At 36.7% G+C, this 17,038-nt stretch overlaps 1 protein-coding gene across 2 annotated transcripts in view; it reads left to right on the forward strand.

Annotated features, from left to right (window-relative positions):
- The window catches only part of LOC111749144 (NKG2-A/NKG2-B type II integral membrane protein-like), a 74,500-nt gene extending 60,291 nt beyond the window's left edge, over positions 1-14,209 (forward strand). Inside the window, exons 6-9 of one of the 2 annotated variants that reach the window (XM_064284598.1) lie at positions 3,963-4,007; positions 4,952-5,103; positions 13,262-13,362; positions 13,676-14,209. In XM_064284598.1, coding sequence (XP_064140668.1) covers positions 3,963-4,007; positions 4,952-5,103; positions 13,262-13,362; positions 13,676-13,793 — 416 coding nt within the window. In that variant the 3' untranslated portion in view covers positions 13,794-14,209. The remainder of the gene's footprint in view (positions 1-3,962; positions 4,008-4,951; positions 5,104-13,261; positions 13,363-13,675) is intronic. The other variant, XM_064284599.1, reaches the window with a different exon arrangement.
- The last annotated feature ends 2,829 nt before the right edge of the window (positions 14,210-17,038 follow it).

Raw genomic sequence — 17,038 nt, forward strand, 5'->3', positions numbered from 1 at the left:
TTAGTGTATAGCTTCTTGTTTTCAATGATATAAACTGTGTAATAGAAAAACAGGAAACAGATTACATAGATTTTAAAAATTAAACAAAGTATCATAAATACAAATAAATTAATTCTCAATACTTAGAAAAACATGCATGCACATACACATATACACATATAAGATTATTAATTTAGTTACGACAACATAGTTGTCGTTAGTTGCCATCAAGTCCATTCTGACTCACGGCGACCCCGTGGGTTCAGAGTAGAACTGCTCCATAGAGTTTTCAAGGCTGCAACCTTTCAGAAGCAGATTGCCAGGCCTGCCCTCTAAGGCACCTCTGGGCGCAGTATGTAGAAAAGGAGAATCCAGTGCCTCTAAATGCAAAATCCTGTAGAATATGTGAATGACTTATCAAAAACACTTTAAAAGGACAAGCCATATGACATGTTTAAAGATCTACTTTGTCATTTCAATAGGAGCTCAACCTTTCCTATGTTCTGGCAGTGGGTGATGAGATAAACTGACTTCAGAGTAGCCCAGGTGGGAAGAACTCCTGCTCAAACATTAAATAACACATTGATAAGCCATCTACCTTTTCATCTCTTGCCTCTCTCTGAGCCCTCACAGGACAGTCTGTGAAGAGCACAGATAATCTTTGTGCTTTTACAGGATTTATGTCTTTAGATTTCAGTTTCTACTATCCAGGCATAGTTGGCACCTGTAGGATATTAACGAGACCTTGCCATTAATGGATGCATGACTTTCTGACTGAGAGAAGGTATGTACCACTGCTCTCCTCTCTGTCTTCTAGCTCACCTCTTTAATGGGAGGTTATACATGCTGTGCATGATGCACTGAGGTGCTATTAATATACGACAGACTCAAAGAAGAACAATGGAGTCTAGGCTAAAAAGTAAGCCTGAAATATGAAATATGTTGGAGTATTTCTTAATTTACTCAAATTATTATAGATGGAGAATTAGTCAATTACACACACACATGCACATATTTGAGTTTGTTCATCAACGTAATTTAATGTGAAATCCCCTAAGCATCACGGCAATGAACAATGACTTTTGGATTTTATAATTGGTTCAATGAGTGTCTTTGTGTATGATGATGTAATATTTTATGCTTAGCCCAGGGTTTATAGCTAGATTCTTAAACACACACACATACACACATTAATTGAACAATGCAAGGCCAGTCATAATTCCTCATTCACTTAGTTAGATTAGGTACACAGAGCTTTTTTAAAAAAAAGGAGGATGAGGTAGCTTCCATAAAATGTTAATCTAAAGTTAATAATAAAGATCAAAAAAACTTCGATTAATTGAAAAAAACACTAGAAAAAATCACACTGATATAAGAGAATGGTGTCTAATGAGTCATTTTGCAATTTCTACCTGATATCAATCTGAAGCAATAACAAGAAACTACAGCAAAAATAATAATTGGAATAGTTATTATCTATTCAGAGCTGACAATTGCAAGGTTGAGAGTTACACACTTATACGTATTACATTTTATGTATCATTATCCCCATTTTAGATTAGAATATTTGATCACTAGCACTAGGTTTTTTTTTGGTTAGACATTAATTACCTTTATAATGGTCACACATTATAAGTTTCAAAACCAGAATTCTTGATCTCCCTGGCTCCAGAATCCAAAGGGAAAATTATTAAATGACATTACTGAATTACACCAATTACTTACACAAGTGAAGGAGCCCACACAGACTGTGACAACCATATGATCTTTCTGGAAGTTTGAACCAACAGTGTTCTTCCATAAACAGTATGCACTTTTATTTATTACTTTGTCATCTCATACTTTAGCAATTAAATCAATTGCAAATAATTTTTGTATAAGAAATATATTTTTAAAATGTCTAAAATGGTGTTTCCAATATTCTTTATGTTGTTGATAAGTTCATTGTGTCATGTAGGTATTCTGACATATATTTTCTTAAATATGTAATGATTTCTCAGCACTGCCCACCCATTCATTAGTAAGAAAAAGATCACATAACAGCAATTCATCTCCTTCTAATAAATAAACATAAGTTACTAAACCAAGGTAATTAAGTGCAATTATTGTATTACAAAATTGTCATAAACTGATGCATCTTTTTTTAATTGATACAGTATTTTAATTTTTAATCCAGGTATTATAATGGTTTAAAATATTTCTGTGGACTATGACTTTTATTAAGTTAGGATATTCTTATTTATGAACTTCTTCATTGGAAATGGTGTTAAGAGCTATGGCTACTAACGAAAAGGTCGGCAGTTCAAATTAGCCAGGCACTCCGTGGAAACCATATGGGGCAGTTCTACTTTGACCAATAAGGTCATTAGAGTCAGAATCAACTCGATGGCAATGAGTTTGATGTTTTGGCTTTTATTCTTCAATAATTTATTGCTTTTTTACTGCAGTCAAAAATATTTTATCGAACTCAGAATATCTTTAAAAAATTACTTATTCCACCACGAAACATTTTTGTAAGCTCTTATGTAAGTTGGAAACAGGACTTTAGATTCTCAGCTGCAAAGTGAGCACTGATACCTACTCTCCATCCCCACCTAGTTAGATCTTGGCATATATACAGCACGCAGACCCTCCCTAAACAGAGTTTTTCAGAGAGCACAGACCTTGACACCCCTCAGCTGCAGAGATGAATAATCAAAGAGTAACCTACTCAGAAGGGAATCTGGCCAAGAACACAAAGAGGCAGCAAATCAAACCTACAGACACTGATAGCTCCATTTCAATCACTGAGCAGGAAATAACTTATGTGGAATTAAACCTTCATAGTGCTTCCCAGGATCTTCAGAAGAATGACAAGAATTTCTGCTGCAAAGGTAAATCATTTAATCCGTTCTCAATATAACTGCACTAGGATGTGTAGTTCTAGGGCAGAGATGTGGGGAAAGAGTGAAAATGAAGACATGGAGCAAGGTTAGTCAGATGAAGGGGGTAGGCTCTCTATTTTTAATTTTTTGAGTGTCGGACCTAAAGTACAGATAATCGTATTCTACTATGAAATCTGCAGATTAATTCTATTCAGACATTGTTGAAATTTGTAGCCTTTGATAAACAACTCCTGGGCTATTATTTTGCTGAAAGTGCAATGGTATATTCTGAGAGAAAAATTACAATGGAGAATGTGGATTCGATGTCCAGTATTTATGCGTATGATTCCTTGTGTATCTGGGTTCTCTTGTATGTAAACATTCTAAACTTTGGCTCCATCTGTCATTTCTCAGTGTTTCCATTTCTCTCTCTGCATATCTCCCATCTCCTCCAGGGAAGCTCGCTGCTGGGCTTCTGGGAATCACCTGCATTGTCTTGACGGCCAGTGTAATAACCGTGACAGTCATAGTTATTACTACTTCTAACTTTTTAAAAGTTTATAAGGGAATATTCACTTTAGAGGTTTGAAAGTTCCTCTGTATATTTCATAATATTATGGAATAGAATTCTCATTTCAATATATGCATTTGTGTGATATGCTTGTCAAGTTTTTAATCTTAGTAAATAATGCTTCATCAATGTGGACTAAAAGTGGAAAAATTATTCTGAATTTTTCAAATGCATGAATAACAGAATAGTTGTAGAGACTATATGTTTTTAATTCTAAATGTGTATATTGTGTGGGTATGTGTATATACATATGTGTGTGTTTTGGTCACATCTCAAAGACTTACATTGAGAGGGTGAAAATAACTATCGAAGAATACAAATTAATATTTTCAGGTAGTTAAATCGAATACTGTAGGAGGTGGTAAAATTTCTCCATTTGGCTGTCCAAATATGTATCCAAAAGCCATCATAACTTTATTAATCTTTGTTGATAAAATACTTTTAATATATGTTATTACAATTTTAAATAATATACACATTTCAAACTAGGAAAATCAGGTTATTATGATTTATTACAGAAATATTAATCTCTATAATAATTACTACAGTTTTTCTAGCTATTGGAATACTGGAAGTGAACAGAACCCAGAAAGGTATGTAATAATTTTAAAAGTTCTGATATAAACCAAAATCAAACTCTTTGACATCGAGTCAATTCCGACTCATATGGACCCTATAGAACAGAGTAAAACTGCCCTCACAGGGTTTCCAGGGAGCAGCTGGTGAATTTGAACTGCTGACCTTTTGGTTAGCAGCCAAGCTATTAACCACTGCACCACTGTGGCTTTATAATTGAGATTGTATTTCTTCTCTATTTTAGTTCCTAAAGAAGTAATAACATATTTTTTTTAACCTTCAAAAACATAGCATCACGTGAGGAAATCCTTTTTATTCAAAAATTAGAAGAAATATTCTTTCAAAATCACTATACCCTTCTTTTAACAATTGCCTCAAATTTTCTTCTCATCCTGTAATAATTAAACAAAACCAAAAAAACTCATTTTGGTCGAGTGGATTCCAATTCATAGTGACCCTACAGGACAGAGTGGAACTGCCCATAGGGATTTCAAGGAGGAGCTGGTGGATTTGAACTGCAGACCTTTTGCTTAGCAGCTGAGGTCTTAACCACTGCACCACCAGGGTTTTGCATCGAAAATCCCATGGGAAAGTTCTACTGTGTCTCATGGGGTTGTTATGAGTTAAAAATCGACTTGACAGCACCTAACAACCACAGCATAATATGATAAGAAATAAATAATTGTACTATTCCAATAAAGTAGTGTTGTTCAGTGATTTTCAGGACATGTATAGGATAGATATTTTATTTTTTTGGTTTTTAATGGTACATAAATTAGAGGATGGGAGATTGACCCTTTCTGTGCGTGTGTGAGTTTTTTCATATGTATATGTGTATGTAAGTGAATGAGATGGCATATATGTTATGTAGGTATGTGCTTATGCTTATGCAAATATGTCAACTAATTTATATTCTTTATTTCAAATTGTTTCTGGATAGTAATTCATATTCTTTTTTCAGCATATCACTGTGGCCATTGTCCAGAAGACTGGTTATCCTATTCCAACAATTGCTATTATGTTAGTAGTGATAAAAAAACCTGGACTGAGAGTCAGATGGCCTGTGCTTCTAAAAAATCTAATCTGATTTATATAGATAATGAAGAAGAAATGGTAAGATTTCAAATATTTGAAATATTTTATTAAAAGGTATAACATAAAAAAGAAATGTATACAAAATATATATGAGTCAATAACAAGTATTTATCAAGATACATTGATAAACATGCCATATGTTTCCTATGTATCTTAAAGAATGAAGACTTGCCTACTTAGAAAACTTATATTAATAGAATTATACTCTATGAGGTGTTTAGTGTCTTACATATTTCAGTTGATATTGTGTTTTTAGGATTCATCCATATTTTTGTCCATGTTGTTAATTGCTCTGATTCATGGACACCTTACGTACAACAAAACAAGAAGTTGTCTGGTCCTGTGCCATCTTAATGATCATTGGTAGGTTTGAGTCCATTGGGGTCCATTCATCTCCCTGAACATTTTTTTAATTTTCACTGACCCTCTTCTTTATCAAACGAGATGTCCTTTTCTAGTGATTGGTCTTTCCTGATGACATGTCTGAAGTAAGCAAGCCAAAGTCTCACCACTCTTGCTTTTAAGGAGCATTCTGATTGCGTTTCTTCTAAGATTGATTTGCCGAAAACTGCGTTTTACTTTTAAGGCTACACAGTGCTCCATTGTTTGAATTGACAATGCTTTATTTATATATTATACCATTAATGTTTTTTTTTTTTAATGTACATTTGTTTCTTTCTAGTTCTTGCTATTTATGAAAAACAATGCTTCTATACACTTTTTTCCTAAAGTAAACTTTGTTGTTTCTTTTAACCATAAATAAATAAATCTAAATATATCAAAATTATGAAGACTAACCACAAAATTAATATACCCATGTCATTACAAATCATGTCAAGAAACAGAAAATGCTAGCCTCTTCCCTCCATTAGCTCTGCCCCTGTGTCTGTTCTTATCATTTCTCCTTCTTCCCAAACCGCTATCCTGAGTTTTTGAACTTTATGCAGATGGAGTCATACAGTGTGCATTTTTGAGTCTATCTCCTTTCACTCACGTTTGATATTTGTGCAATTGATCCTTACTGTTGCAGTTTGTTGGAGTTCGTTCATTTTCACTGCTGTTACATAAGTAAAGCCACTCAAAAAAAAAAAAAAAATTTCAAAACAAAAAAACCTAACCAGCTGCCATGGAGTTGATTCTGACTCATTTTTCTCTGTGGCTTACATATTTACTTCCATGTTGGAGTTTTTTAATGAATAGAATTTATTAATTTTAACATAGTTTGATTTCTCATTTACTGTGTTAGTGCTTATGTTGGAGTTCTTTCAGTAAATAACCAAATTTCAAAATACATAATCTACTAAATTAATATGTAGGTTTTACATTTTCTCTTTATTTTTTAATTTTTTTCTGAAAATGGGTACCTATTACTTAGGCATTGTTTAAGTGTATTGTTAGGTGCCGCAGAGTCAGTTCGACTCATAGAGACCCTATGTAGAACAGAAAGAAACACTGCCTGGTCCTGTGTCATCCTCACAGTATTTGTTATGCTTGAGTCCTTTGTTGTAGTCACTGTGCCAATCCATCTCATTGAGGATCTTCCTCTTTTTCACTGACCTTCTACTTTACCAAGCATGATGTCCTTCTCCGGGAGGTCCCTTCTGATAACATGTTTAAGTCTGTGAAACAAAGCCGTGCCCTCCTTGCTTCTAATGAGCATTCTGGCTATACTCCATCCAAGACAGATTTGTTCTTCTGACTGTGGTATATTCTTCCGACTGTCTGTGGTATATTTAATATTCCTCTCCAGCACCAAAATTTAAAGGCCTCAATTCAACTTTGGTCTTCCTTCTTTATTGTCCAGCTTTCTCGTACACATGAGGCAATTGAAAATGCTTGAGTCATGTGCCCTTTCGTTCTTAAAGTGATATGTTTCCTTTTTAACACTTTTAAGGAAGTCTTTTGCATGAGATTTGTCCCATGTAACGCGTCCTTTGATTTCCCGACTGCTGCTTCCATGGGCATTGATTGAAGATCCAAATACAAGGAAATCCTTGACAACTTCAATATTTTATCTGTTTATCATGACATTACTTATTGGCCCAGTTATGATAATTGGTCCAGATGCATGATCTATTGGAATTTAATTTTTGTGATGCTGATAGAAGTTTATACTTTTCTACATCGTTACCTAATTGAGTGAGCATAATTCATAGTAAAAATAATCATTTTTCCATTGCTTTCTTGGCCACCTTTGTCATAAATCAAGGATATTTGATGTACATTTGTGTGTGTGTGGATATATTCCTGGTCAATACTAGGTTTCACTTTTCTATTTTTTCTTGCATCAATATCACATCGGCAAAATTACTAAAGCTTCCTATTAATTCTTTATATTCAGGATATCTAGACTCCTAAACTCTGAGAAAATAAACTTCTGTGGGTTAAAGCCCACCCACTTGTGATATTTCTGGTACAGCAGCAGTAGATAACTAAGGGAATTTGGTACTGAGAAACGGGGGTACTGCTCTAACAAATTCTTAAAATGTGGAAGTGGTTTAAGAATTGGGTAGTGGGTAGAGAATGAAAGATTTTTTTTTTAATAATTTTTGTTGTGCTCTAAGTGAAAGTTTACAAGTCAAGTCGTCTCTCACACAAAAACCCATATACACCTTGCTACACACTCCCAATTACTCTGCCCCTAATAAGACTGCCCACTTTCTCCCTCCACTCTCTCTTTTCATGTCCATTTTGCCAGCTTCTAACCCCCTCCACCCTCTCATCTCCTCTCTAGGCAGGAGATGCCAACATAGTCTAAAGTGTCCACCTGATCCAAGAAGCTCACTCCTCACCAACACCCCTCTCCAAACCATTGTCCAGTCCAATCCATGTCTGAGGAACTGGCTTTGGGAATGGTTCCTGTCCTGGGCCAACAGAAGGTCTGGGGGCCATGACCACTGGGGTCCCTCTAGTCTCAGTCAGACCATTAAGTCTGGTCTTATGAGAATTTGGGGTCTGCATCCCACTGCCCTCCTGCTCCCTCAGGGGTTCTCTGTTGTGTTCCCTGTCAGGGCAGGCATTGGTTGTAGCCGGGAACCATCTAGTTCTTCTGGTCTCAGGATGATGTAGTCACTGGTTCATGTGTCCCTTTCTGTCTCTTGGGCTCATAATCGCCTTGTGTCCTTGGTGTTCTTCATTTTCCTTTGATACAGGTGGGTTGAGACCAATTGAAGTATCTTAGGTGGCTGTTTGCTAGCGTTTAATACCCCAGATGCCACTTGGGACTGAAAGATTTTTAAGGTGCCTAACAGCAAAAACCTAGATTGCCTTAAAAGACCATTTGTAGAATTATGGATGTCAGAGGCAATTCTGGTAAGGGCTCAGAAAGAAGTGAGGAGAACTGTGTAAAACTCTCTACCACCCTAGAATATACATATGACAGCACCAACAGAATGTTGCCAGAGATGTGGATGTTAAATGTGCTTCTCTTGAGGCTTTCAAGAAAATGATGAAAACACAATTAGACAATAAAGGAAGGGCAATACTTTTTTGCAGTGACAAAGAACTTGTCTGAATTATGTTCAAATATTTGGCAGATGGTAGAACTTTTAAGTGATGAACATGGATATCTGAGGAGAATTACAAGCAAGATTTTAAAGGGGTTGTATGGTTTCTCCTTGCCACTTACAGGAAAATGTGAATGGAAAGAGGCAGACTTAAAAATGAACTGAAAGATTTGAAAATTCTGTTGTACACACTAAGGACACTTGTCCTAAGATATCACCAAGGATGAGACCACTCAATCTCTGGTTAAAGAGATGAAGACTGTGACAGATGGGTCTAACTACCACAGAATAAAAGCCATCACTGAAGGGACAGAGAATGAACAAAAGCAAAGAAAGGTGTCTGCCTCTTGGAATTTAACAGGCAAGAAACAGGTCAAAGTAGCTACATTTGTTATCCTGCAAGAAAAGAAGATCATCCCTAGAGCAGCTCAGAATTCAGCAGAACTGTTGGATGGAGCACTAGAAGCATGGCCTTTTTGGATTCAATGGGCATGACTACACTTCCAAGGTTTCAAAGAGTAGGATCTTTGCCAGATTGTTTCCAGATTTTGGGGCTGCTGTTAAGGTTTGCCAGGAGGGTGGGGTTACTGCACAAAGTTGCAGGGGTGAGGCTTTCATGCCCAAGGGTCAGAATAATTGGGCCTGCTGGGCCCAAGCATTTGGGTTGCCCCTCAGATGGACAAGGAGAATGGGGCGACACAAAACCAAGGGAGCAGAGTTGCCATCGCAGTTGGCCTGGAAGGTGGAGTTGAAGCCCAGGGCTGAGGGGGCTCTACTCAAATACAAAGGGTGTGGCCAATACCCAGAGTCTGGAGGGCAGTGCCCTTGCCTACGTGGTCCTGGAGAATAGAGGGTTATTTTCAAGCGTTGAGAGCTAATGCAAATTGTTCTGCTGGATTTTGGACTTGCTTGCTCTGGGTTTTATTCCTTCTTTCCCTTCAATTTCTCCCATTTGTAATGGAAATGTCTACCTTGTGCTTGTTCTACCATTGTATTTTGGAAGAATATAATTTGTAGTCTAGATTTCATACATTCACAGATGAGGAATTTAAGAGGAATTTAACCCCTAGATGGAATATGCCTAAAGTCTCACCCGTATTTGATTAAGATGATTCAGAAGGATGATTAAGACCTTTGGGGAGAATGTGTTTTGCATGTGTCAAAGACATGAATTTGGGGGGACCAAACGGTGGAATGTTGTTTATTGAATTGTGTCACCACATAACATGTGTTGTAAATCTTAACCTCTATGCCTGTGGTTATAATCCCTTTTGGGAATGGGTTGTCTTTGTTATGTTAATGAGACACCATTAGTACACAGTGCATCTTGAGTCAATCTCTTTGGAGATATAAAAGACTTTGAATGAGTAAGCCAGAAAGCAGAAATCTGGAGGATTGATGCCAATCCACATGGAGATCTCCAAGGAATCATGTAAGGAGCTAAAGAGACAAGGATTTTCCACCAGACTGATGGGAAGATAGTCTTCCCCTAGAGCTGGCATCCTGAATTTAGAATTCTAGCCTGCTAAACTGTTAGAAAATAAATTTCGTTTTGTTAAACCTACACACTTTCGGTATTTCTGTTATAGTAGCACTAGATGACTAAGAGGATGTGGAACAAGGGATATCACTGCTGATGTCAGATGGGTCTGGGCTGAAAACAGAGAACACCAGACAGATATTTACCTGTGTTTTATTGATGATGCAAAGGCATTTGAGTGTATGAATCATAACAAATTATACATAAAATTGTGAAGAATGGGGATTCCAGAACACTTCATTGTGCTCATGCAAAGCCTCTACACAGAGTAAGAGGCAATCATTCGAACAAAACAAGGGGCAGCTGCGTGGGTAAAATCAGAAAAGGTGTACATCAGGGTTCTATCCTTTCTCCGTACCTATTTAATCTGTATACTGAGCAAATAATCCAAGAAGCTGGAGAATATGAAGAAGAATGCAGTGTCAGGATTGAAGGAAGACTCATTAACAACCTGTGATATGCAGATGACACAGTCTTGCTTGCTTTAGGCAAGAGGGCTGAAGAACTTACTGATGACGATCAAAGACCACAGCCTTCAGTATAAATTACACCTCAACGTAAAGAAAGTAAAAATCCTCCCGACTGGACCCATAACCAACACCAGGATAAATGGAGAAAAGACTGAAGTTGTAAAGGATTTCATTTTAATTGGATCCACCATCAGTGCCAATGGAAGCAGCAGTAAAGCCATCAAAAGGCGTATTGCATTAGGCAAATCTGCTGCAAAAGACCTCTTTTTAAAGGGTCAAAAAGCAAAGATGTCACTTAGAGGACTAAGGTGCCAGACTCATGCCATAGTATTTTCAATTGCCTCATATACATGTGAAAGATGGACAATGAGTAAGGAAGCCCAGACAAGAATTTAGGGCTAATTACACTGTTGGCAAAGTATATTGAATGTACCATGGACTGCCAGAAGAATGAACGTATCTGTGTTGGAAGTGGTACAGCCAGAATGCTCCTTAGAAGCAAGGATGGCGAGACTTCATCTCACATTCTTTGGTTTTGGACACATTATCAGGAGGGATCAGTTGTCGGATTAGGACACGATGCTTGTTAAAGCAGAGGAGAAATGGGAAAGGGGAAGATCCGCAATGAGATGGATTGAAATAGTGGCTGCAACAATTGTCTGGCATAACAATGACTGTGAGGATGGTGCAACTGGGCAGTGTTTCCTTCCCTTGTAAATACTGTTGCTAAGAGTCCAAACTGACTCAACAGTACCTAACAAAAACAAAGAACCAAAATCTATATATTTTTTGATTAGAAGATGTTTCAGTGACATAGCTTGAAAATGGCATAATGGAAGAGAAATAATCTTCCAAAATGTTCAGCAGTTAGGCTTATAAAGTAGAGCATAGCGCGTGGCTTAGATTGTCAGTCTTTTGCAGGAGCGGTCTCAAGATTATTTCATCCCAATTTCAAATGAATGTTATTAGCTGTTGCAAGTATCATTAAGTTTTTTAAAAAATTTAATTTTATTTTGACATAATAGTAAACTCAGATGCAGTTTAAGAAATAATGCAGAGAGACTCTGTGTATTTTTCACACATCTTCTACAAGTGGTAACATCCTGTAGCACTACAGTATAAGATCAAAACCAGCGCTTAAGTTTGCGATTTTATTTATTTATTTTTTCAGGTTGTTTCTTCTGGTTCTTTTTTTCTCTTGTTCTTTTGCCTACTTTTGGGTAATTTGAACATTTTTAGGATTTTATTTTATTTGTTTACAGTGGGTTTTACTCTATTTCTTTGTGTTGTTTCCTTAGTGATTGATCTGGCTATTTTAATACGCAAAAGAAACTTTTCAAGGTCTACTGGTATTAGTGTTTTACATTTTTAGTAAAGTGTGGAAATCTCACTCCCAGTAAAATTCCTGGATGCACAATGCTAAAGCGCTGGGCTGCTAATGGAAAAGCCAGCAGCTCTATCCCACCAGCCAATCCACAGGGAGACAGATGTGCCAATCTGCTTCTGTAAAGATTTGTACACTTTGAAACTCTATGGGGCAGTTCTACTCTGTCCTATAAGGTCACTATGGGTCGGAATGAACTCAAGAGCAATGGAAACTTCTCCACTTTTAAATGTTACTGAATTGATTTGCAGACAGCATCATAATGTTTGTTTAAACCATTATATATGATTCAGAACACTCATGAGGGTAAGAATATTCTATTGTATGTACTCATATTTCTGCACTTTCCATTGTTCTTTCTTCCTTCTGATGCTTCAACATTCTTTCTTATTCATTTCTTTCCTATTTGAAGAACTTTCTTAGGCAGTTGTAATGAGTAGGTTTGCTGTTGACAAATTCTTTTAGTTTTCCTGCATGTGAGACTGTATTCATTTCCCCTTTATATCTGAAATTACAGTTTCACTAAGTAGTGGATTCTTTCTATTTCTCTCATTCGGTATATGTGTCTGTGTGTATGTGTGTCACTGTCTTTCTAAATTACACCTTCTACCAATATAAAAACTGGTAAAATCAGGAGTAGTCTAGTTAAAGAAAGACGTGGGGCCCAGAAAAACAAATTTTGTTCTTCCGTGCCATTTATCTCCTTATTGGCAGCCCTTTAATTTCCTTTACAAAACCAAACTCTGAGAAACACAGTAGAAAAAAACACTTTTTTACGGGGAAGAATGGAATAATATCTGGAGACTTATTTAAATCCTTACTAAGAGAGTTTTTCATTGGAGAAAGTTGTCCAGTCTGCTTCTGTAAAGATTACATCCTTGGAAACCCAATGGGGCAGTTCTATTCTGTCCTATGGAGTCCCTGTGAGTGGGAATTGAATCAATGGCAGTGGGTGTGGCTTTTTTGTTATGCTAATTTATTGAATACTGGCAAGTATTTAGTTACATAAAATTAAACTTTTTGTTTTTAGTAAAACTAGGAGAATGAGACTATTAAGTATTACTACTTAGTTATTTTTGAATGAAAAGCGAAGACATTTGTGAGAGTTTGTGACAATACGAAATGTGATTTTCAACTTTAATATATTTTTAGTGTTAGAATCTAGCACTTATATCTTGTTTTGAAATTAAAGATGAAGTAAAAGAAAACAGTACAGGCATGTTTTTAAGTGATAAAAATATAATGGTTATTAAAACAGAATTTTTATTTACCATAGAAGTTTATGGACATTCTATCATCTTATTCATGGATTGGACTGTCTCGTGAAAGCAGTGATCATTCCTGGTTATGGATAAATGGCTCGCCTTTAAAGCAAAAGTAAGTTCTTCGGAATGATGTTATATAGAAGAAGAAAAATACGAAAAAGAAAAATTTAGATCAGTAATATTAATAAATGTGACTGGATTGAATTATAGGCATGTAGAGAGAAAATGAAAATTAATGACATGAAATGTTGATGGAAATACTAAGAATGAAGTGCTCACTGTTCGTAGTAATTATTACTAATATTTTATGAGAAATGTCATTACCCATTTTTACAACATGTCTATTATTGTTGCATGGAAAATGCCATTGTTTTATGGATTACCACACAAAATATAATGGATTTATGCATTTTTACACATTGCAGGATAACAGAGCCATCAAATCCCATGTACAACTGTGTAACGTTCCTTTCACCTGACCTTCAATCAGCCAGTTGTGGATCTGAAACAACATACATTTGTAAGCTTGAGATGTCGAGTTAAAACACATGAGTTTAGCGTCCTTCCGGTATCTGTATTATTTACAAAGTGGAAATAATACCATGATTGCAAAAGTTTTATAAGCAATTACATTATTTGTTCAGCTGGAAGCTCCACATTGGAACCCTCCTGGACTTTACCTTACATCCTTCTTCTCTTGACTGATTTTTATCTGCACCCTTTTCTGTAACAAAATATAACTGGGAGTATAACAATTTTCTCATGTTTCTGAGTCTTTATATTGTTAAATATGCTTACTTACCTGTTTGATTTTGTAACAAAATAAAAATACCTAAATTATTGCAGTTTTGTAAGAAATCTGAATATCTGGTTGTGTGAGTTCTCGATTTTTTAATTCTTTTGTATATTATTGGCCATTTACATTTCAATACAATTTTTAATACAGCTTAAAGGTTTCCACAATGAAAACTCTGCTGGGGTTGAGACTTCTTGAATGATGGATGGAAACCTCTGTAAATATTCTCTATAAAAGGAAGGAAACACTGGCAAGAAAGTTTCATACCAACTTTTTCAGATTCTGGCAATTAAACAAAGGCTTGAGACAATATAAAAAAATATGGGGAGTATTTAATCAAGAAAAAATGCTGAACCTTAGTAAGAAAGATAGTGCCTGTGGCATTTTAACTTGGCCTCATACCAAACCCCTTCTCCCCAGCACCACAGTAGCCATGAAAACTATCAGCTATGCCACTACTGAAGAGGAAGACCAAGTTTGGAGCTCTTAAGAGTCCCAAAACCACAAAATTGCCATTCTTTGACCTTTCTCAGGCTCCCTGGAAAACCCCACTCACAGCACATTGTGGGTATTTGACATGGTTGGAGCTAGCTCTGTGGGAAATTTGTTTACTGAAAACAATCAACAGCAATTGTTTCACATTACAGCTACCTGTGGCTGCATTACCAGTTGTGGCCAAAGAGGCTGATGAAAGATTAAAAGGAAGATTTAGGGTAAAAGATGTTCAGAGAGAGCTTTGAAAAGCTCATAAATGTACTTGGGTATCCTGAAGGCTGTGCCATTGTACTGGGCTGTGGTCATGCTGAGGAAAGATCTGAGAAGGCCCCAATCTCTTCTTGTGATAAAGGCTCAAACAATCAATTTTCAGAGTTCTTTGTTCCAACATACCCATTTAAGGCAATCGATTTTCACAAAACATGCTATTGTTGTTGTAATTTTAGTTTAGTTTATCTCAAAATTATGAGCACCCCTTGTGATCATTCTTTTGACCCTACATTAGGTTGTTGTTGTTGGTAGGTGCTGTCTAGTCTGTTCCGACTAATATCGGCCCTATGCACAACAGAACAAAACACTGCCCGGTCCTGCGCCATCCTTACAATCGCCATTATGCTTGAGCTCATTGTTGCAGCCACTGTGTCAATCCACCTCATTGAGGGTCTTCTTCTTTTCCACTGACCCTGTACTCTGCCAAGCATGATGTCCTTCTCCAGGGACTCATCCCTCCTGACAACATGTCCAAAGTATGTAAGACACAGTCTCGCCATCCTTGCTTCTAAGGAGCATTCTGACTGTGCTTCTTCCAAGACAGATTTGTTCGTTCTTTTGGCAGTCCGTGGTATATTCAATATTCTTTGCCAACACCTCAATTCAAAGATGTCAATTCTTCTTCGGTCTTCCTTGTTCATTGTCCAGCCTTCACATGCATATGACACAATTGAAAATACCATAGCTTGGGTGAGGCACACCTTAGTCTTCAAGATGACATCTTTGCTCATCAACACTTTGAAGACGTCCTTTGCAGCAGATTTACACAATGCAATGCGTCTTTTGATTTCTTGACTGCTGCTTCCATGGCTGTTGATTGTGGATCCAAGTAAAAGGAAATCCGTGACAACCTCAATCTTTTCTCCTTTTATCATGATGTAGCTTATTGGTCCAGTTGTGAGGAGTTTTGTTTTCTTCATGTTGAGGTGTAATCCATACTGAAGGCTGTGGTCTTTGATCTTCTTCAGTCAGTACTCCAATTTCTCTTTACTTTCAGCAAGCAAGGTTGTGTCATCTGCATAACCCAGGTTGTTAATGAGTCTTCCTCCAATCCTGATGCCCCGTTCCTCTTCATACAGTCCACCTTCTCAGATTATTTGCTCAGCATACAGATTAAATAGATATGGTGAAAGAATACAACCCTGACACACATCTTTCCTGACTTTAAACCATGCAGTATCCCTTTGTTCTGTTCAAACAACTGCCTCTTGATCCATGTACAGATTTCTCATGACAACAATTATGTGTTCTGGAATTCCCATTCTTCCCAAGGTTATACATAATTTGTTATGGTCCACACAGTTGAATGCCTTAGCATAGTCCATAAAACACAGGTAAACATCTTTCTTGTATACTCTGCTTTCAGCCAGGATCCATCTGACATCAGCAATGATATCCCTGGTTCCACGTCCTCTTCTAAATCTGGCTTGAGTTTTTGGCAGTTTCCTGTTGATAAAGTTCTGCAGCTGCTTTTGAAAGATCTTTAGCAAACTTTTGCTTGCATGAGATATTAACGATATTCTTTGATAATTTCCACATTTGGTTGTATCAGCTTTCTTGGAAATAGGCATAGTTGGCCAGGTAGCTCTCTTCCAAATTCCTTGGAATAGATGAGTGAGCATCTCCAACGCTACATCCATTTGTTGAAACATCTTAATTGGTATTCCGTTAATTCCCAGAGCCTTATTTTTTGCCAATGTCTTCGGTTTAGCTTGGACTTCTTCCTTCAGTACCATCTCTTCCTGATCAAAGTTAACTAAGTCTTTTTGGTATAGTCACTCTGTGTATTCCTTCCACCTTCTTTTGATGCTTCCTGCATTTTTGAGTATTTTCCCTGTAAAATCCTTCACCTTTGCAACTCAAGACTTGAACTTTTTCTTCAGTTCTTTCAGCTTGAGAAATACCAAGTGTGTTCTTCTCTTTTGGTTTTCTACTCCAGGTCTTTGCATATGTCATCATAATACTTTGTCTTCTGGAGCCACCCTTTGAAATCTTCTGTTCAGCTCTTTTAATTTTTCGTTTTACCCTTTTTCTTTAGACCTGGCTTTCAAGAGCAAGTTTCAGTCTCTTCTGACATCCATTTAGATCTTTTCTTTCTCTTCTGTCTTTTTAATGACCTCTTGCTCTCTTCATGTATGATAGCCTTGATGTCATTCCAGAACTCAACTGGTCTTCTGTCATTAGCATTCAATGCATCAAATCTATCCTTGAGATGGACTCTAAATTC

This window comes from Loxodonta africana, chromosome 4 (genome assembly GCF_030014295.1).
Source record: "Loxodonta africana isolate mLoxAfr1 chromosome 4, mLoxAfr1.hap2, whole genome shotgun sequence".
NCBI classification, from domain to species: domain Eukaryota; kingdom Metazoa; phylum Chordata; class Mammalia; order Proboscidea; family Elephantidae; genus Loxodonta; species Loxodonta africana.